The 20,946-nt window shown below is 51.7% G+C and overlaps 1 protein-coding gene, 1 long non-coding RNA gene and 1 other non-coding gene across 7 annotated transcripts in view; 1 reads left to right on the forward strand and 2 right to left on the reverse strand.

Moving 5' to 3' along the window:
* The first annotated feature begins 499 nt into the window (after positions 1-499).
* Positions 500-11,201, forward strand: Gm34620. Of its 4 annotated transcripts, none has more exons than XR_389059.4 (4): positions 500-1,227; positions 2,098-2,317; positions 3,032-3,168; positions 6,032-11,201. It is a non-coding gene; the product is annotated as a predicted gene, 34620 (long non-coding RNA). The 4 variants fall into 4 exon arrangements; XR_389058.4 differs by having other exon boundaries at positions 501-1,227; positions 2,868-3,168; XR_389057.4 differs by having other exon boundaries at positions 502-1,192; positions 2,098-3,168.
* Positions 4,600-20,946, reverse strand: part of Dcakd (dephospho-CoA kinase domain containing) — a 34,324-nt gene continuing 17,977 nt past the window's right edge. The window contains exons 3-6 of one of the 2 annotated variants that reach the window (XM_006534038.3): positions 10,703-10,909; positions 10,197-10,400; positions 7,906-7,993; positions 4,600-5,725 (exon numbers count right to left, since the gene is read on the reverse strand). In XM_006534038.3, coding sequence (XP_006534101.1) covers positions 5,434-5,725; positions 7,906-7,993; positions 10,197-10,400; positions 10,703-10,814 — 696 coding nt within the window. In that variant the 5' untranslated portion in view covers positions 10,815-10,909 and the 3' untranslated portion in view covers positions 4,600-5,433. The remainder of the gene's footprint in view (positions 5,726-7,905; positions 7,994-10,196; positions 10,401-10,702; positions 10,910-20,946) is intronic. The other variant, NM_026551.3, reaches the window with a different exon arrangement.
* Mir6931 (microRNA 6931) lies at positions 10,401-10,474 on the reverse strand. The gene has a single exon (NR_105896.1). It is a non-coding gene; the product is annotated as a microRNA 6931 (primary transcript).

The following is a 20,946-nucleotide window of genomic DNA, read 5'->3' on the forward strand; positions in this document are numbered from 1 at the left end:
AATTTACTATCACTGAGGGTGACCTTGAACTTCTGATTCTCCTGCGTGCCGGATGTAGCGATAACAGGCCGGAACCACTAGTTTTATGCATTGCTGGGGATCGAACCTAGGACTTAATGTATACTAGGGAAGCACTCTACCCACTGAGCTACATACAGCCCAGCAGAGGAGTACAGGAACCCACAGTCCCCAAGCACGACACAGCACTTTAGTGATGTTGATCGTGCCTGCTGAAGGTTAAGCCCCCTAATCACAGATGGAGAAACCCAGGCTCAGAGAAAATACGCCCCCCTAGATCATTCATTCCGGAAGTGGACTTGCTAGGATTGAGGCTAGACGCTGTGACCCAAAGTCCTTTGAAATTCCAACCTCCCAGGATATCCCCATTGTACAAGCTCAGGGGTGGCACCAGGGTCCAGACAGCGCAGGGCGCAGTGGGAATCAGCAATAAGGACTCTCTCGGGGAACTTTTCACATTGAAAATCTGTTCCCTAGCGGCCACGGGTGATGTATGGCTGGAGCTGATGAGAAACGTGCGGTGGAATGGAGACCGGCGGCGCGGGCGGCCCACGCGGGGGCAGCGCGGCATTGAGATTCCGCAGGGCGCGGGGGGCGGCGCAGGCCCTGACACGGGCCGGGTAATTGATCTGGAGGTGCCAATTTGCAGCAACTAAATATTTGGTTTCTGCTTCTGCCTGCTCCTCGCTCTGCTCAAACAAACTTCAATTAAAAGCGATAAGCAAGCGTGGGGAGGCAGCGCGCCCGGGTCCCCACGGCCGGATCGATGGCACCGAGCCTGCGGGCTGCCGAGCGCCTAGCGGCGGGCGGTAGGCACCTCCTTATGAGGGCAGGATCGGCGCCCTCTTTCGGATCGCCGAGCACTGGGCGCACGGCCCGGGAGAGGCTGCGCCAGAGGGGGCACCTCAGAGAGCCCAGAAGCACCAAACCATGGTCACAAACAGAACCAGCCCAGACACCTCCGCCCCGATGTCTGAGCTTGCACACTACAACTGAGGCCTTGGAAGAAGGGCTCCCTGGGCGCTGACCCTGCTCTCCGGATGCATCTCAGCAGAGTAACTTTGAAGATGACCTCAATTGTGTTCTCTCTGCATCTTCTTCCAGAATCCCAGGTTCCTATTCCCTGCCCACGGCTGCCCATCTGTCTACCACTGAGTGGGCCAAAGAGCTGCAGGTGAAGCCTTTAATCCCAGCACTCGGGATGCAGAGGTAGGCAGCTCCCTCTGAGTTTGAGGCCAGCCTAGTGTACAGAGTGAGTTCCAGGACAGCCAGGGCCACACCAGTGAAATCCACGCCAGGCCCGCACCGAAGGAGAGCAGAAGAGAGGTTTTGGAATTGGAAGGCGAAGCATCTGGGGGTGGGGGTGGGGGTGGGGGTGGGGGTGGGGGTGGGGGTGGGGTAGCTATAACTTGGAGAAAGGGATGGATCACTTGTCACAGTACTTCTGGGGTTCCAGATAAACAGCCACAATGGCCGTTCACTGAGGACTGGGGCCCATAGACTAGTTTCTGCCCCTCAAGTACTGCTCAGTACTTTGTGGGGAATGCCCCATGACAGAAAAGGGGAGCTCTTCATCGGGGACTGGGAGATGGAGGCAGAGGCTCTGTGGTATGGGCTACTGAAGGGTGGCTGAAGACATTTCTGGGGGGAACTAGGGGAGGGAGGGATGGAGGGAGGGAGGGAGGGAGGGAGGGAATGGGGTTGGCAGAGGGGCATCCAAGTGAGCTCAGATCTTGGCAGACAGAGTGGAGGCCACTTGGTGTCCTTTCCCAGGAGCCTGAGGTGGGACCCCTGGCAGGAGGGTTGGGGAGGTGAGGAGGACCCCCGCCTCCCACACTTCCATGGTCCACCTTTTAGACTGAAAGGCTGGCTACATTTTTTTTTTAATCCATTAGCCAAGTCAGGGTATTCTAATATTCGAAGCCTCCCCTATTCTCCTATGCTGGGGCTGTCTGTGGAATTGCAGGTTTGTAGGCCCTCAGAGTTTTGTAGGGTCCCGAGTGCCACCCCGTCCTATTCTCCAGTTCTCTCTGGAGCAGATGGGTCTTATCTGTGGCTCTCCATCTTCCTCATCTCCAGGCAAAAGCCCTGAAGCACAATACTTCGCCTCAGGAATCATCCCCGTGGGCCTTTAGCCTCTGTGTTTCTCTATGGCTTGGGGCACCAATCTCCCCGCAAAAAAAGCTGGATCCAGACAGAGCTCTGCGTGAGGCTGAGGAAGGACCTGCGGCTGAGGACCCGCAGCTGGTGTCCTCAAGAGACTTCCCACCCACCCCCTTCCTGTGCTTCCTGCTCAGGGGTATGTGTGTGTGAGAGAGTGGGGATCGGCTGCAGGCTCCCTGCCTTCAGCCGGAAGCCCCTTCCCTGCCCGCACGTCCATCGGAAGCCTGCTCTCGCTCCGTCCCCCAGCCCCCCTTCCCGGAGGGCTGAGCTGTGGTGGAGCTAAATGATTCCCTGTAATTGGCCGGCAATCCAGCCGCCCGACTTGTTCTATCGACATGCTGGTTAGCTGGAAATTGTATTGGAATCTGAGTGATGGGGAAGGGAGGGGGTGGAGAGCAAGGAGAGGCGGCTCTGGGTCCCAGCTGGGTGCAGCTTCAGACAACAGCCGCATCCTCCCTTCCCTGAGGGGAGCAGGACACCACATCTCATTACCTTCACTCGGCCTCTCTGGCCATCTTCAAGGGCCTCTCCTGGCCATCCATGCAACCCCCCCTCGCCTGCAGTCATTTCTGCCGCCCAGTCCTGGAGATCGAGTGCCTTTGTGAAACAAGGGCCCCTGGGGAAAGACACTATCCTCCTGTCCAGTTACTCCCAAGCTTTCTCTTGCCCTGCCCCTTGTCCCATAGGATAGAGAAGTCATCTGAAGAGTTGTCAGTTAGGGCAGATAAAGGTGTCAGTACATCATCGTTGGGAATCCAGAATGGTGCTCACAGCACTGGGTTGCACCTGCCTCCACCCACCTCTGAAACCCGTGTAAATTCTGCCCCTACATCACCCACACCGTTTGCAGAACTGGGAAGATTTGAAGATGATACAGGCTGTGCTTTGGTCAAGTGCAAACCCATGATTAACCTTGGGCAAGTTGGACCAGGAGAGGGAAGCAGCTTTAGGGGCTGCCTGCATCCTTCAACGCTTGCCAAGAAGCAGGTGAGTGTGTGCACACAGCATCCTCCTGCTCCTCTTAGGGTGGTTGAAGCCCAAGCTAGGAACTGTGGCCCAGGGACAGGAGGAAGAGACAGACAGAGGCAAGATCTGGCTGGGCAACTCAATGGTGTCTAACCTCGTAATCTTGCTTTAGCTTCTCTAAGGCTGGGATTCCCAGCACGCACTTCTGCTCCGAGACTCCCATCTGAGACTTTTTGTTTTGTTTTGTTTTGTTTTGTTTTGTTTTTTTGTTTTTTCAAGACAGGGCTTCTCTGTATAACCTTGGCTGTCCTGGAACTCACTTTGTAGACCAGGCTGGCCTCGAACTCAGAAATCCACCTGCCCCTGCCTCCCAAATGCTGGGATTAAAGGCGTGGGCCCGGCGAGACTTTTTAATTGTTGCTCAGGATCAGAGAGGCTCTGAGGCAGTCTACTGTCCTGGGGGTGGGGGTGGGGGGTAAAGTTAAGGGCTCCGGCTTGGGCCCAGATCCAGGCTTGAGTGAGTGCTGCCACCTGCTGGCCACAGGGGAGGACACCTGCTCTGGAGAGGCACAGGTCCAGTGAGCCAGCCATTCCCCAAAGCCACCTTAGCCAGTGGTCAGGAGGGCAGCTGAGGTGTGGCCAGGGCCAGCACACAGCTACACTAGCTTCTGCACACCTTCCAGACCAGTCTGCTCTCACGCTCTGCATCATCTTAGATGCAGTTTAGAGAGGGGCTGAGGAAGTTCCTGCTTGAATTCCAAGGTTTTGCAAAGGTTTTTACTGTCCTCAACTTATCATGCAGAAACCAAAGGTAAGGAGACAGAGCTGGACCCCAGACCTGGGTCTCTGGCTCCTCCTGAGAGGGGACTCAAAGTCTGCAGTTCCGAGTCTGCACTCTCCTAACCAAATCCCTTGGTGGTCTGCTGTACACGCAGTGTCCCGCACTCCACAGGATTCCAGGATGGGTCTCTCAGTTACAGGGCACCGCTGGGGTTCACAACTCTGCTCTGCCAGGTTTCTGCTCGACCCCACCCACCCGAGGGAGCAGGCCACTGTGACACTCTGTGAGTGACAGCTCTTCACTGACCGTCCCAGCCCTTTTTTGTTGCTTGGAAATGTGCGGGGAGCTAATGAGCTGCTCTCCGAGGCTTAGGCAGCTCTGTGAAAGGGGCATTAAGAATGGCCACTGCTGCCTTCACATTAGTCACACTCATTTTTGGCCTTAATAGGCTGCTGCGAACAAGATCTACACATCAGCAGGTCTGTAGACGCCGGCCGGGAAGGCTGATGTCTGCACCGGTCTAATTGGGTTGGGGAAGAAAAAAAGCAGACCTGTGGCGAGTGTATGTGATCTCCCCACGGCTCCACCGACTTCCCAGAGGTGCACAGGTCTGACTAGAGTCCTATGCTTAGGCCCCCTCAGTGTGAACAAAGGCCAAGTGGAATTCAGTGGACATTTTAGAGCAATTCCATTTATTGAGCACCTGTGGGGCAGGCTGTGGTACACTAGAGTGGAGATGAATCGGCCCTGCCATCTAGAGGCGTACAGTCTGGGAGAACCCAACCAGGTTACGCGTTATTCTCTCGTGGATTTGGATGAGACAGGAAGGTGATCTCTATAGCACCTAACTCAGTCTGGGGCTGCTGGAGCCTGACCTGGGGCAGCCAGGGGTAAGATACTGCAGGGCAGGGAGCATGTGGGGAAGGCACAGAGGTAGGAGAGCTTGGGGCCTGGGGAATGCCGAGAGCACGGGGTGGTGGCTAGCTGTGAGGAAAGCTCCATCAGAAGCTGGACTGCTCCAAAGGGCTCTGCTCGACCCAGCCACGGCACGCCCAGGAGGAGAACCACACTGCACACAGGAGAGCTCTATTTGAAGGAGGCCTTCAGTCTGGAAGGATTTGCTGTGGTCCACTAGACAGCTTGTGGCCATGATGCGGCAGATGCTCTGGAAAGGTTCAAGCCCAAGACACTTTTGGCTACACAGTCGTAACCATAGGGAGAGCCGCAGAGCCTGCTAACCGCTGGTTTCCTGCCACCATGGATGTTGTTCTGCAGTGGTAGTTAGGAATGGTAGGGCTCGGGTGGGGTGGGGTGTCGGTGTGTGTGTGTGGGGCGCGGGGGGTAGTGGGCTTCTTTTGCTGAGTCCCAGACTGGTTACACTCCAAAGCCGCCCCACCGCAGGGGCCAGTCTCAGAGTCAAGAGAGTTGTAGTGTTGTGGACATGGTACCTAACTCAGGCCTCCAAGGAGAAGGAAGCCTAAGGCTTGCTGCCTGGGTGTACCCAGCTAGGGGGAAGGGAGGAGGTAACGGGTGAGCAGGTAGAGGAGACTGGCGATGCCTGCGAGGCCCGTCAGGAACCCAAGCCGCAGCGGCAGATACTCCATGGAGCGTTCCAGCTTGGCGTGCAGGAGGATGGCCTGGCGTCTGGTGAGGCTCCACTCGCCCGAGTTGTCCAGAACGTGATTGGCCATGCGGGCCTTGTCCTTCAGGGGCAGCTGGGCGTTGATCCTCGCCTCTGCATCCTCCCGGTTCAGGTTGTTCCGCTTCATCAGCCGCGCCAGCTGTGTATCACGGTCACTGAGGGCAGAGCAAACGTGACCATGGATCCCAGCCTCCCTCTCCAGGGCAAGATTCAGCAGTGGGCAGCTAGGTCTGGCCCAATTTGGAACAGAGGCCAAGGCAGCACCTTCCCTTAGGAGACTCCCTCTCTTGTAGCCACACAGAACGGTGACAAGTCCTATACAGCAGGGCCCCTCGTCCTATCAACCAGTAGACCTCTGACAAGAGCAGGAGAGAGGGCTGTAGCCCTTGTTCTCCACGATCTAGGCCTTTCTGCCTGCCAATCAGCCTGAGTTTTCCTTGGGACAATTTTTACCATTCCAGGCCTTTATTTGCAACCAGAGAAAACAGAAGAGAGCCAGACATGAGAGGAGCCTTCTCTATGAAAGCCAACCTCACTACAGAGGACGCAAGCTTTAAATGCCACACGTCTATGGCTGGGGAGCCTGAAGGAGAATGGAGACGGCTGTCAGCTGCTTGGAAGTACACCCACCCTCCCAAAAGTGTGGTGCAGAACAGAGAGGCCCGGGCTTCGGGCTGTGACGGTGACACTTGATTCTGTTATGGCTGTGTTTTCCTTTACTCCTCCCCTGTCTTCTCAGAAGCATCACAGATCACACAGGTCCAGTCTCTGTAGGAAGAACTCCAGGCGGCCTCACAAGGTATAGCTCCTCCTGGTGACTAGCAAGCAGTCTAACATTCCTCTTCCGTCCCTACATACAGTTTTTTAAGAGCTTTGTTTTCTGAGCGTTTTTGCCTACATGTATGTAAGGGCATCAGGTGTGTGCTTGGAAGCCAAAAGGAGTCAGATTCCCCGGGGCTGGAGTTAAGGATGTAGTGAGTTACCATGTGGAGGCTGGGTCCTCTGAACAGCAAGTGCTCTTAAATGCTAAGCGATCCCTCCAGTCCCCTAACTTTGTTATTAAGGCACAGAAAATCCGAGGACTTCACAGGGCCCTCCTGGGCTCAGCTGGTATCCTCTACAACAGAATAAAGAACCCAGACAGGGCAGGGATATAGCTTAGCTTTCAGAGCACTTGCTAACATATGCAAAGCTCTGGGTTCTATAGTCATAGCCACTAAAAACAAGACGAGCCAGGGAGACTGAAGTTTACACAGGGAAGCCCAGCCCTGGGGAGGACCTGATAGGATGTCTGCATCCCAGTACCAGGCTCGGGGGATTCAGGCTGAGCTGAGACACCTGAGGTGAGGGTAAGGCAGCCCTCAGGCACGAGCGAGCCTTTCCGTGTACGAGGAGCCTCCCACACACCAACCCCTTGAGAACCACCTTGTGCTGAAAATGCCTGCAGACCCAAGGCCCACCTATGTGTCTGCCACACTTGTGGATGACATCTGGGAAGTCTCTGGAAAGCAGACACGCCCTGCAGCCTCATCCACTCTCACCCGAAGGGACTGTGTGACTCATTTCTCTGGCAGCTTGATTCTCCTGTTTGCCAAACCTGAATTCTGATTTTCTTCCTGTCCTGGGGGAATCTGAGAATGAAGCTCCTTCCTCGGGTGGCTTCTGACAGCTGCCTCCACAGCTCTGTTCTGGGTGCTACCAATGGATGATCTTCAACAAAGTTTCCAACTGCCTCCACTTCCATGTTACCTCTCTAAGTCACCAGTGCCCCTGCCATGAGTACTTCACGCTAAAGAAGTTGTTTGAAAATATGTGACACCCCGGGCAGTGGTGGCGCACGCCTTTAATCCCAGCACTCGGGAGGCAGAGGCAGGCGGATTTCTGAGTTCGAGGCCAGCCTGGTCTACAAAGTGAGTTCCAGGACAGCCAGGGCTACACAGAGAAACCCTGTCTTGAAAAACCAAAAAATTAAAAATTAAAAAAAAAAAAGAAGAAGAAAATATGTGACCTGCTCTAGGAGGAAGAAGGGAGCCAGTGAGTAACAGGGTGGCCAGAAGCAAACCCAGGCAGCCCAACTGAAATGTCTCCAACAGCCAGCAGGGAGAACCCTTCCCAAACACCACAGAAGCCTGGGCCGCTCTTACTCACACCCACCCCAGGTGCGTCAGGACCAGATACAAAGGCTGGTGTCTGTAGGCTTGCTTGGGCAACACTACCCCAACCCACTTAGTGCTTTGGCCACCCCCTGAGAAAGGTGTACAGGGATGTTTTCCAGGTACACCTTACTCTAAGGTCCTTCCCGGCCCCCATGCGCCAGGCTCCGCTTCACACTCACCAGTACACTACCACTGTGTGCTTCATATACTTGAGCAGCTTCTTGGTCTCAAACAGGAGGGGGATGTCCAGAATCACGTATCGGTAGCCTGGGGAGAGGGAGAGGATGCAAAACTCCCAAGGTCAAGTCTGCAGGGACACCAGGAAAGGTGCTTGTGACCAGGCCCTGCCACGGAGAGTGCCCCAGCAGACGGGAGACCTCCCAAGGACAGACAGACCCTGAGTGCCAGCTAGTCCCAATGCCATTCAGAGCTGAATGCTGCAGAAAATAACTTCTGGCTGGCTGGGCAGGGAAGACCTTGGAGAAGGGCTGGCATTTGCACTGGCTTTGAAGAGCAGGCAAGACTTAGTTACGTGGAATGAGGAGGGCAAGGAGCTCCAGATGAGGAGCAGCGGAACCCAAGGAGCTGGGACGTTCTCCTGTGCAGACCGGATGGAGGACTAGGTGCTCAGGGTAAAGCGTCCTCAGGTATACAAGTTATTTCTAACCAGAGGCGAGATAGAGCAAGGGCTGTAGGAGACCGGGAAGGGTTTCAGGGAGGTGCTGAGGCCTCTCTGTCCTATTTCATTTCACACTGGTTCAAAAAACCTTAAAGGAGAAGCCCATTCTTGGAAGCCAGGTCCAGACACGGCCACCTTTTAAAGAGTCCCAATGGCCACCTCTGTGACTTTCCGTGAGACACTTGTACAGAGCAGCGAGGGTAGCTGGTGCTAACTACAGGATTCCCTCAATGGAGAAAAAGCACTCCAGGCCCTGCCACAGCTGAAGGCAGAGAGAGGTGATGTCCTAGCACGTCGTGGAGGGCACATCCAACAGTTACATGCGCCCTCCCGCTGCCCCTTGGGCCCTCTGTGGATGAACAGAGCTTGGGGGGGGGGGAGGCGAAAGGCGGTAGGAAAGGACAGGGACTGGGGTCACTCAGAGACCCCGGGCCGGAGGTGTTTCATCCTACACTTTCAACCACAAAACCGCACACTAGCTGCTGGGGTTACTGCTCCCCACAGTCTGTGCTCAGGAAGCCTAAGAGAAGCCTTGGCTGATGAGGGTGTTGGGGTCCTGACTCTGCTGACACACCTTGGTTTGCAGCACCCCACATGACCTCACGTCCTTAACAGGGTGCTGGGCACAGCTGAGGGTGTATAACCACTGAGCGGTAGCCAGGCCCCTCAGCTAAGCGCTCCCTAAATGACAGGCGTTACTGTAGTATTTCTGGGAGGAGAAAGTGAAGCTCGCATTGTGCCCCTGCACCTCCCGGCTCACCCTCTCCAGCACTGAGCCACAGAAAAGACCAGGCCCTCCCTGGGCCTCTTATCTCCCTTTCCTGTCCCCTCCCTCCCCCCTCTCCTCTCACTGTCCTTTCTCCTGGGTCCCTCTTGGGAGCTGGAAGCCAGCTCTTTGGTTCACCGGTAAAGGGCTATTCAGCTGTCACATGCCTCCTACTTGATAAGCCCTGCAAACTATCCTGACTCTATTAAGACATCCGCCTGCCTACGCAGAGACCTCCCCAGCAGCTGCTGATCTTATCTGACATGTGATTATACCAACTTTGACAGTTGTATTTGTTAAACTCATCGGGGAGAAGCTGGGACTGTGGAAGCCACAGCTGTCGTCCCCATTTTTCACCTTATCGAACTGAAAAGAGCTTTCTGGCTTTTATTTAAGTGGTGCTGGTTGGGGAGGTGGGGAGGCTGGGTGGCTGGCACTACAGGAGAGCTCTGGAGCTGGTGACATTATCCGATGCTTAATTTCAGAAAGGGGAAGCTGCCACCGGTGCCTCACGGCTCTGCAAGTGTACTCAGAGCTGGCCTGGGAGCAAATGGAAAGGGCAGAAAGGAAAGGCAGAAGGCTCTGCCAGGCAGGGTGGGCAGAGGGAGCAGTGGCACAGTGGTGGCCTGGCAGGCAGTGTGTCAGGGACAAACAGCAGGAGCGCACTTACAGAAGCACGTGCTAGGAGCCAGCTCGGCCTGCCCAGCAGTTTAGGGACTGAGGGACAGGTTTCGGCCAACAGTATAGATGCTTTCACTGATGTCTCTCAGAGGGAAGTGCTGACCAGAGGACGTGCTAGGGGGACATTCCCTACTGCATACACAAGAAGCTGAGGTGTGAAGAACAAGAGCCTGGCTATGCTTACACAGGACATTTGACCTCATACTCTCCAGGAAGGAGTCTCCACACTGTGACTGACAGGGGGAGCTAGACCACTAAGCCTTCTAGTCAGCCAACTCCTAGCCTGGCCCAGCCTCAAACAGAGAAAGGCCCCTGCTCTGTCAGGGGGTCATCTGGAGTCTCACCTCGGAGAAAGTACTTGAAGGTCTCCTTCATCATTTCCTTGCGGATCTCAGGGTGGGTAATGGAGTTGAGCAGCTGCCGACGGTCAGGCTGGTTGAAGATCAGGTCTCCGAGGACCTTGCGGTCGATGTCGCCATTCTCCAGCAAGACTTCAGTGCCAAAGGCCTCTACTATACGCCGGTGGGCAGGATACCCTGGCTGGACAACTGGGGTATGAAGAGGTTGGGTCATTCCAGAGCCTCTAGTGATTCAGAAGTCCCCCACTCCCCACCCCAGTGACTGACGGGGGACTCCAAGGCTCTTTCTTTGGTTGGAGCCAAAATAAACGAAGGGGCAGAGCAGAGCACAAGGACTCCCTCAAGCCGGTGATGGAGCTGAGTTTAGGACGACTGGATCGTGAGGAGGATGAAGAATAAGCAGAAGAACCTCCAGGGTAAGCGGAGGCCAGGACACTCTAAGAAGACAGAGTCTAACGATGGAAGCACAGGGGACGCTGCTGTGCACTCACCGTGCCGCGCAATGACGTCCACGTCGATTACAGCACAGCCCAGCTGTTGGAATACCTGGATGACGGAGCTCTTGCCTGAGGCGATGCCTCCCGTCAGCCCCACCAGGAACATCTTCCCAGGAGAGAGAAGACAGGCAAGGTAGGAGCTGGGAAGCACGGGACAGTTGGCACACTCGCCAGTCGGCTGCTCCACCAGGCTGGGAAATCCTGTTGTTAAGAGACATGCAGGCCTGGTCAGCAGTGGGCACGAAGACACAAGGCTGGGCAAGGCCTAGCCCTAGGCGTGGGGAGATTTGGGGCTGTTTCTGAGAGTTAAATTCCAGGACTGTGGGTGTTGGGATGGGCTGGACATTAGGGCCTTGTGCATGCCAGGCAAGTGCTGTTCTAATAAACCATATCCCCAGGGGCTCATTAGTGTGTCCCTGCAGGCCTTGAACTCACTAGTCTTCTGCTTTAGGTCTCTGAGCACCGGTTATTAAATAAAGGTCTGTGCCACGGCTCTAGCTCTCGGTTTCTTTAAATCTTTTTTTTCTTTAATTACATTTTTAAATACATTGTGTATATGCCCTTCTTAGGAGGGCCTGAAATCTGTCAAAGCCACTTTTGTTAACCTACAGATTTACTGTCCTAATTATACCTTGCCTGAGCCCACATGGAAATGAATTTGCCTCTCCTGAAGACACATCAGACAACAGGGGGAAACAGCCACTCTGGTGTGGCACGGGATAACAAGAAACCAGCCTACAAGTTTCCATGTGCCTAGCTCATTCTCACACGGGTCACGGGCATCTCCCACAGACTCGAGTCTAAACAGAGACTAAAGAATGCCACAATTTACAAGTTAGCCTGAGGGTACTGTCACCCCTTGGTCATGTCCCTCTTATCAAGAGGACCCTTGTGACAGAGTCACATTCGGTGTCTCGACCTGCTGTCCCTCAAGAGTGGCTTTTCAATTAGGTACAAAGTGAGACACTCTAACCCCAGCACTCAGAACTTTACAGAAGACTGGGCTATGTGTTAAGTTCCTGGACAGCCTGGACTAGACTTCGTTTCTAAAAGTGAGCAAAACAAAACTACGAGATGGGTCAGAGGACCAGTGAGGTGGTTTAGCAGGCAAAGGTGCCTACTGTCACCTGACTGCCTGAGTCTGATCCCTGGGACCCACGTGGTGGAAGGAGAGAACCACCTCTCCTGAGAGTTGTTCTCTGGTCTCCATATGTACACCCAAACACTCACTTAAACAACTCTCAAAATGGCTCATGTGTGTCTGGTAGCTCTTGGCCATGCCATGACTTCACAACCAGTGCCATGCTGCTATCCAATGCCAGCAAACACTGCTGGAAGCACCTATGGGAGACTACTGTGTTAGGAATTACAGTGTTTTCCCTCCGTGCACAAAATTACCTACTCGTACAGAAACACAGTGGTTTAATTACAGAAAGGAAAGAGTATTTCTCCTCTGCCATTCTTTAGCATTTAAGGATGAAATTAGTGAATGGTTGGAGTATAGTACCCGAATGTTTGATTTTGAAATTACTGTCTGAGTTGCTGACTTGAATTTCATTAAAAAAAAAAAAATCAAATTATTTTGGACTTAGAATTAGAGCAGAATTTCCAACACTTTCTGAAATGGCCCTCAACCTTGATTTAATTCTTCCTGGGTGAGGCATATTTCAGCACTCAAAAGGCAAGGCATTTGTTATAAGTTTGAGGCCAGTCTGGTATACATAGCAAGATCCTGACTCAAAAAAAAAAAAAAAAAAGCCAGAAAGGGGCTGGAGAGATGGTTCAGTGGTTTTTTGAACACTTGCTGCTCTTGCAGAGGATCCAGTTTCGATTCCTAGCACCTACATGGTGGCTCATAACCATTCGTAATTCCAGTTCCAGGAATCTGCCACCCTCTTCTGGCTCCTGCAGGTACCAGGCACAAACCTGGCATACATGCATATATGGCACTCACACATATATTTATGTAAAAACAGTATAGCTGCTGGTGTACAGATTTGTGTATGCCAAAGTGTTCTAAGCATCTTTACTTGCTTAGCAACTGTGCCTGCCCTTAAACCTACCTGCTTTTTCAAAACAGGTATTCTCTTGTGTAACCCTGGCTGTCCGGCAATGTATTCTATATACCATGCTCACTCCAAACTCAGATTCACCTGCCTCTGCCTCCTGAGTGCTGGGATTAAAGGCGTGCGCCACCACCACCTGGTTTAAAATCAATTCCTTGATGATTACCACTAACATCCACATACCCAGAGTCACATTCTGGTGAAAAGGGGATTTGGGTGGAAAACAAGGAAGTCCTGCTCTAAAGCGAGGAACATCTGTCCCTCTTCCTGAACAGCAGTCTAGAGTGGAGAGGTAAGGGCCAGCTTCCCACACAAAAACAAAGCCACCAACAGTCACCTGTCAGAATCAGCTGAGGGTAAATGGAAGTCCATCTAGCCAAGCTGCCCTCAACCTCCCTCCACAGAGCTGCCCACACACCTCCTCGGAATGGGTGCAATCACAATCTCTGGGGATAGAGCAACTCTGGTGTATGGCAGGGCTCAGACTGGATCCTCACACTTTTTTTTTAAATTAATTTATTATTATTCATTAGTACACTGTAGCTGTCCTCAGATGCACCAGAAGAGGGAGTCAAATCTCATTATGGGTGGTTGTGAGCCATCATGTGGTTGCTGGGATCTGAACTCAAGGCCTTCAGAAGAGCAGTCAGTGCTCTTAACCGCTGAGACATCTCGCCAGCCCGATCCTCACACCTTTTTTTTTTAGTTTTTTGAGACATGGTTTCTCTGTATAGCCCTGGCTGTCCTGGAACTCACTTTGCAGACCAGGCTGGCCTCGAACTCAGAAATCCGCCTGCCTCTGCCTCCCAAGTGCTGGCTCCTCACACTTTTATTGCAACAGATAGTGAGCAGAGCCTGAAGGGACCTGCCCAGGCTAGCTCGGGTTACTATATAGCCTAGGATGACCTTGAACTCCTGATCCTCCCAAGCACTGGGATTATAAGCATGTACATCATTCCCAGTGGCTGGTTTCTTGATTATCATACAGTTTTGTTCTGCAGAAAGGGAGGGAGGGTGCTTGCTCACAACGATCAAGACACATGGGAAGTGCAGGCTCCCATGGCAACCAAATGAGCAGCTACCCTTTTGAGTGCCTTCGACTTCCATCTGCAGAAATGGCCAGTCACTTTGCCTTTAGCTGGAAGCCTGAAGGAACACATGCACGGGGAGGCTCTTGGCTGCCGGCTTGAAGGGGATGGGTAAGAACCAGCTGTTCCTGTCTAGCAAGCCCGGGTGACTCATTCCCTCTCCAGCTGTTGACTAAGCTCCTCTGTGCTTTGCAGCAATGTGCCAGGGACCTCTCAGACAACCCATGGAAACCTCCAGCTTTCCCTGTGGGAAAACTGCAGACAGACCAGAGCAAATGAAACCAGCTGGGGGGAACAGAGCCGGCTGGTGGGGAGCAGGATGGTCAGATGATGCTGGCCCTGGCCTGGCCCAAAAGCCCCTTTGTACCCCAGGCAATGAGTAGATTAGGCCCTGCCAGAAAGGAGGCTGAAGCAAAGGCCCACTGGCTTTTCAAAGCACAGCAAGGCAGAAACCAAGTACCACTCAAACCCATAGACAGCCCCCCAAGTGCACATGAAGAAACGGCCACCTTTAACAATCTAAGTTGCCAACCGAGCCATTATTTTCTAGAATCTACTTTATAGCACTTCTAGGCCTGGCCAAATCTGAGTCCTCTACAAGACTTTCAAGAAAAGATGTAGAGCCAGGCAGTGGTGGCGCAAGCCTTTAATCCCAGCACTTGGGAGGCAGAGGCAGGCGGATTTCTGAGTTCGAGGCCAGCCTGGTCTACAGAGTGAGTTCCAGGACAGCCAGGGCTACACAGAGAAACCCTGTCTCAAAAAAAAAAAAAAAAAAGAAAGAAAGAAAGAAAGAAAAGAAAGAAAGAAAAGAAAAGAAGAGAAGAGAAGAGAAAAGAAAAGAAAAGAAAAGATGTAGAACCAGCCAGGCTCAAAGCACTGGCTAACAGGGAAGGCTATGGGCTACACAGAGGTGTGGGTCTATCTCTGACCATGTAAAGCTACCAGTTTGTCCTCAAGGAGCTACGAGGTCTGGGAAAGTGTAGCAAGTCCTCTGCAAATGAGAAACTGTGGAGTCCCAGAGGCCTGGTCTTTTCTGGGCTTCAGCCTTCACAAAGGGCCCAGTACAGCATCATATCCAGAGGGAGGCTGTTTCACGGACAGTTCCTTCCACTCCTGAAAGCACCCGAAAACGCTTAGCTGGTAAATCAAGGAACACCACGACCAACAGAGAGGCCTCGGTCTCTCTTTTTAAAAATTACGTGTATTGCCCGGCGGTGGTGGCGCATGACTTTAATCCTAGCACTCAGGAGGCAGAGGCAGGCGGATTCCTGAGTTCGAGGCCAGCCTGGTCTACAAAGTGAGTTCCAGGACAGCCAGGGCTCTACAGAGAAACCTTGTCTCGAAAATCCAAAAATAAATAAATAAATTACATGTATTGGCTGGGCATGTTGGACACTCGAGAAGTAGAGGCAGGAGGATCTCTGTGAATTTGAGGCCTGCCTGGTCCACAGAACAAGTTCCAAGATAGCCAGGGTTACTTAATGAGACTCTGTCTAAAAAAATCAAAACAAAAGTTGTATGTACTATGTTTGTATGTTGTATGTATGTATGTGCATGTGTGTAGGTCAGAGGACAACCTGAAAGCTGCTTCTCTCCTTCTACCATGTAGGTCCTGGGGAGGAACTCAGTTGTCAGGCTTGGTAGCAGGTACCTTTACCTAATAAGCCACCTTGCTGGCCCAAGGCCACTCTCAGAGCTGGCTTGGCTGGAGGAAAGCTAAAGGTCCCAAAGGGAAATGGAAGCCAGCACCAGGGATTCAGGCAGGGGATTCACCAGCCAAAGTTGGCAGGAAAGCAGGACTCTGCTCCCAGAGGCACATTCAAAGCTTCCTCCCTCTCTTTCTCCATGTCAGGGGAGAGGCACAAGTACAAAGAAAATGGGAAGAAAGACTTGGAGACAGCAACGTCTGCACCCCAAAATTTGTGGTGAGCCTAAAGGCCCAAGAGGAAGTTCCACACTGCTGTGCTTTGCAAATGGTGGGCTCTTAAACTGAGCTACTCCAATATGCCTCTCCATTGCTCCCTCGTGGGGCCAGTACTCTTGGAACTTCCTCTGGTTTCTCTTTGAAAAAGTACTCAGGCTGCTTCCTGCACCTCCAGACTGAGCCTCACTGCTGGTCCAACTCCACAGGTCAGACAGTCCCCACTTAACTTCCTGGGAGCTAAGATCATTACTAAAGGACCCTCTGATGTCAGGCCTCCCTCTTCCCTTGTGGGCACGAGGCTTCTTTTCCATCTCAAGGTCTCCGTGCATGCTGTTCCCGACAACCCTTGCAGTCTAACTTAGACCACTGTTAACTGACCCTCCTCTACCAGGCAGCTCACAGTCTGGAGTCAGGATGGAGCACAGGCTGTGATGGTGGAGACAGGAATAGGGGGTATTTGTTGTCTTGGATGAGGGACGGGAGAGATCTGTGTGAGCTGAGGCCCCACCAGGAGTTGACTGCTCGCCAGTCTATTCAATCTCCCTCCCACATACTCCTTATGCTTCGTAGTTTTGTGACTTTTTGTATATGACAGATTTTAAAAGATCTAATTACGAGCATGTAAACGTGGGTGCCTGCAGAGTCCAGAGGCACTGCACACCGTTGGAGCTGGAGTTACAGGCAACTGGTTGCAGGGATTCAAACTTGGGTCCCCTCTGCAACCAAGACAAGCTCCCTCGGTCATTTGTCAGCCCCTGTGCATGACTATTTTAAAGTGTCAGATAAAATGAGTTCCACGAAGCCACAAACCATTATTTAATTTGTTCTCAGCCCCAGCATCTTGTATGAAGTCCAATGTCTCATTTAATAGGTGGGCAACATTAGTAAACCACTTAACCTTTCTTCCACTCAGTTTCTTCGTATGTAATTCGGAACTATGGGGATGTTTTGTGAGATGTGGTCTTCCAATGTGGCCTAGGCTAGCCTCTAATGTGGGGCAATCCTCTCCACCGGGGATAGCAGGTACACACAACCACGCCCACTTAGAGGGAATCTCTAGCAACTACTTATGCAATGAATGACCAGGAAGGAAAGGAAACCACTGAGATCACATTCTCCTCTAAGCAGCAAACCAGGGGCTACAATTAGTCTCTTGGTCTGCTTTCTATGTAATCTGAGCATGGTGACCGATGTTAGCAAATCACTGGGGTGGGGGGCTGAGCTCAAAGGACACAGTGGGTTAACTAGGAAGAGCTGATACCTGGGTAGCCACGCCCTCTTTCCCAGGAAAAGCTGGGTACCTTGTGAGGCATTCCTCTATGGCCCCCAGTCTACTTGCCCTCTGCCAGGACCTGGCTGCTCATTAGTGTACAGCTCCCTCCTCAGGGTGTCACACTGGGCATGTCTGGCCAGCTGGCCACTTCTCTCTTTCAATTGCTCTCCAGAAGGGATGTATCCATTTTCCTCCAATGATCAATATAATCATTCAACAAAACGAGTCATTCCTGCCTTGGGACCCAATTATTTTCTTGTGGAACCAATGACTGCAAAAATATATTGTTTGCTGGTTAACTATTAAGCGCTATTTTTACACACTTTCTGCACTCCTAATCGGTCATTATTGGTGAGGGCTTGCTGTTTAAACCAGAGTCCAAGTTCTCCCCTCTGCGAGGGCTATTACATCACCACTTTCTCTGGGCTGCGCATGACCAGGAGGGAATGGTCAGAGGGGGTTGGGAATCAGTTTCCTTTCCTCCCACCCAAAGCAAGAGAAGGGAGGAGATGGTCTCATCCCACACCAGCGCCTCAAGAAGCATCTATGAGTGGGCAGGGACTGGACTGCCATGCAGACGTTGGGTCGTGGCGAAGGCCCATGCCAAGAGGCTTTGTAATCAGAAAGGCCTTGGGCAATTTCCTTCCGTGTTCTGAACTTCCCTTTAATTGAGAAAAAAAGTAGGAGCAGTAATGACTTCTCACAGGCGCCTTGTCAAAATTAAATTAGAGGACAGAGGTTACTTCATCTTCCCAATGCAGAATGTGATGTCACCCAGTCACTGAAGCCTCCCATCCTTCTTGGGGAACACAGTAAGAGTCCATCTCAAGAGTAAAGGAAGGGAGGGAGGGAGGGAAGGAGGGAGGGAGGGAGGGAGGGAGGGAGGGAGGGAAGGAAGGAAGGAAGGAAGGAAATGTAGGTTAAAGAGGGGGAGGAAAAGAGGTGAGGGGGAAGCTCAGAGAGTCTCAGCTTGAGTGTGGAGGTGCCACTGGACTCCTGGGATCAAATCTGCTGGTCCAGCAGTGTCTATTCAGATCAGCTCTCAGCTAAAAACACTCCAGGAACTTGGGCAGTGGATTAAAGGGTTCGAGCCCTTAATCCCAGCCTTTGGGAGGCAGAGGTGGGTGGGTCTGAGGCCAGCCTGGTCTAGAGAGAGTTTCAGAACAGCCAGGACTACAGAGAACCCCGCTCTGAAAAGCAAAACACAACAAACAACTGTCCCGGGATTCCTCCAGTGTAAGTCAGGACCTTGCAGTCCTTCACAGACCTCAAGGGCACAGGATGCCCCACGCGGGTTTCCCATCATTCTTCTCCTAAGCAGCTCTCCTTGCTGGTCACAGAGCTGCTTGACCACGCTGAGCAGCTCCCAGCAAAGAAAGCTTTCCTGCAGGTGAGAAGGTTCAGTAGGTCAAAGGGCCTGCCGAGCAAGCCTGAGTCTAATAATCTGGGAATCCTTGGGTAGGAGAACCAACTCCTCAGCTGACCTCTAAGCACACAGTAGAGCAGGCACCCTCACTCTCAGACACACACACACACACAAGATTAGACTAAAAAGCAAACAAGCACTCTCCACTCAGCTCTCCTCTCTGCCTCACCGGCGTCAAGTGTATACACAACAGCATCCTGTGAGCTCCAGGACAGCCTGGTCTACAGAATGAGTTTCAGGACAGCCAAGGCTACATGAAGATAGCCTGTTTCGAAAAACCAATCAACCAATAAATCCCAACACCCCGTTTGCTCTAGCGTCTGCTTCACTTCTCTTCACAGCACTAATTTATCCCCACCCAACACACTACACTGTCCCCTGCCTCACTACTAGAATCTAGCCATGTAAGCTGTAGGTAGCAGCCCATATGCAGCTGTGTAACTGAATGTGGGGGGTTACAAAAATTTGGCAGCAGTCTAAATATTATGAATGTGCATGGCCAACATGAATAAAAATGAATCCAAGGCGTTTCTTCTAGTGCTCATCTATACTGCAGCTCAAAACTTTATCACACCCTGGGTTCTGGATATCCAACATACGCGCTCATCTCTTATGCACAATGCAAAGAACCAAGCAGTACCTGCACACTGGGTCTAGTACGCGCTGAGCTGTAGGGTTCCTAATGGGTAAACAGAGGAAGGGCTTATAGAAACACTTAGCTCAGCTGGCAGAGTGCTTGCTCGGCATGCCTGGTGGGCTGGGTGGTATCCTAGCACTGCATGAATCAGGGTGGCGGCTCATACTTGAAACCTCAGAACTATGGAGCCCGGAGGGAGGCAGGGAGGTGTCAGCGATCAAGGCTGGGCCACTCAAAGTGGCCTGGTGTATAAAGGAACTTGCTGCCAAGCCTGATGATCTTGGCTCTACGAGGTGGAGGGAGACACACAGCCTCTGCCTCTGCACAAGTTGTCCTCTGACCTACACACAACATACACAATGTAATTTAGAACAACAACAAAATACCTATGTGGGTGGAGGCGCACGCCTTCAATCCCAGCACTCAGGAGGCAGAGACAGGCAGATCTGAGCCCTAGGTCAGCCTGGTCTACAGAGGTAAAGGACAGTATGGTCTACACAGAAATCCTGCCTTTTTAAAAAAAAAAAAAAAGAAAGAAAAAGGAAAACAAACCAACAAAAAAATGTTAAAAAATGTTGAGTTGATTTGAGTTTCATAGGGAAAAAGAGAAGACCTTTAATTGGCTCCTTTTTCTTGGAAAAAGCCATTAGACATTTCTGCCGCTTTTTACTGAATATTTATAATAGGCAACATTCCAGCCAGGCTGCGAGCCTGATCTGTCTAGTAAGTTCCAGCCAGCCTAGGCTACATAATGAGACCCTGTTTCAAGAACTACAAGTGGTGGAGCGCTGACTCAGTGGTTGAGAGCACCTGCTGCTGTAAGAGACCCTGCGTTTATTTCCAGCACAGACTGCCATTCGCAACCACCCGCAGCTCCTTCCAGGGAATGCAATGCCCTCTCCTGGCCTCCTTGGGTACTGCATAAATGGTACACATACATGGGCTGGTGAGATGGCTCAGTGGGTAAGAGCACCCGACTGCTCTTCCAAAGGTCCGAAGTTCAAATCCCAGCAACCACATGGTGGCTCACAACCACCCGTAATGAGATCTGATGCCCTCTTCTGGTGTGTCTGAAGACAGCTACAGTGTACTTACATATAATAAATAAATAAATCTTTAAAAAAAAAAAATGGTACACATACAGACACACAGGCAAAACACTCATACACATAAAATAGATAAACCTTTGAAAACAATTTTAGGTAGGCATGACGGTGCACATCTTTAATCCCAGAACCTGGGGGCCAGAGGCAAGCGATCTCGAAGTCTGAGGCCAGCTTGGTCTGCTTGGTGAGTTCTAGGACAGCGAAGGCTACATAGAGAGAGCCTGTCTCTAAATTAATGATAAATTCTGAAAAACATTAGAAATGATCTACATCCTGCAGTACTTCAAGTATCATCTAAGACTTACTTTTAAAATTTTTTACTAGATTGATATATTTTGTGTGTATCTGCATGCCAGATGTGTGGCTTGGTGTCCAAAGGTCAGAAGGCATTAGATTCTCAGAAACTGGAGTTACAGATACTTGTGAACTACCCTGAAGAATCAAATCTGAATCCTCTGTAAGAGCAAGTGTTCTTAATCTCTGAGCTACCTCTCTGGCCCAAGACTTAATGTTAAAAGTTTAAAGATTACCTATTGGGGGGAGGGGATGAAGAGATCAAACTCAGTTGTCACTAGGGCACATACAATTTAATTTTTTGACTAAAAGTAAACAATCATATCTATCTCATCTTGCATTCATCTTCAAAAAATAAATATTTCATTTTTATGAGCAGGTTCACCTACTTGTGTGTGTGTGTGTAACATAGGTATGCCTGGTG

This window comes from Mus musculus, chromosome 11 (assembly GCF_000001635.26).
Source record: "Mus musculus strain C57BL/6J chromosome 11, GRCm38.p6 C57BL/6J".
Classification (NCBI taxonomy): Eukaryota; Metazoa; Chordata; class Mammalia; order Rodentia; family Muridae; genus Mus; species Mus musculus.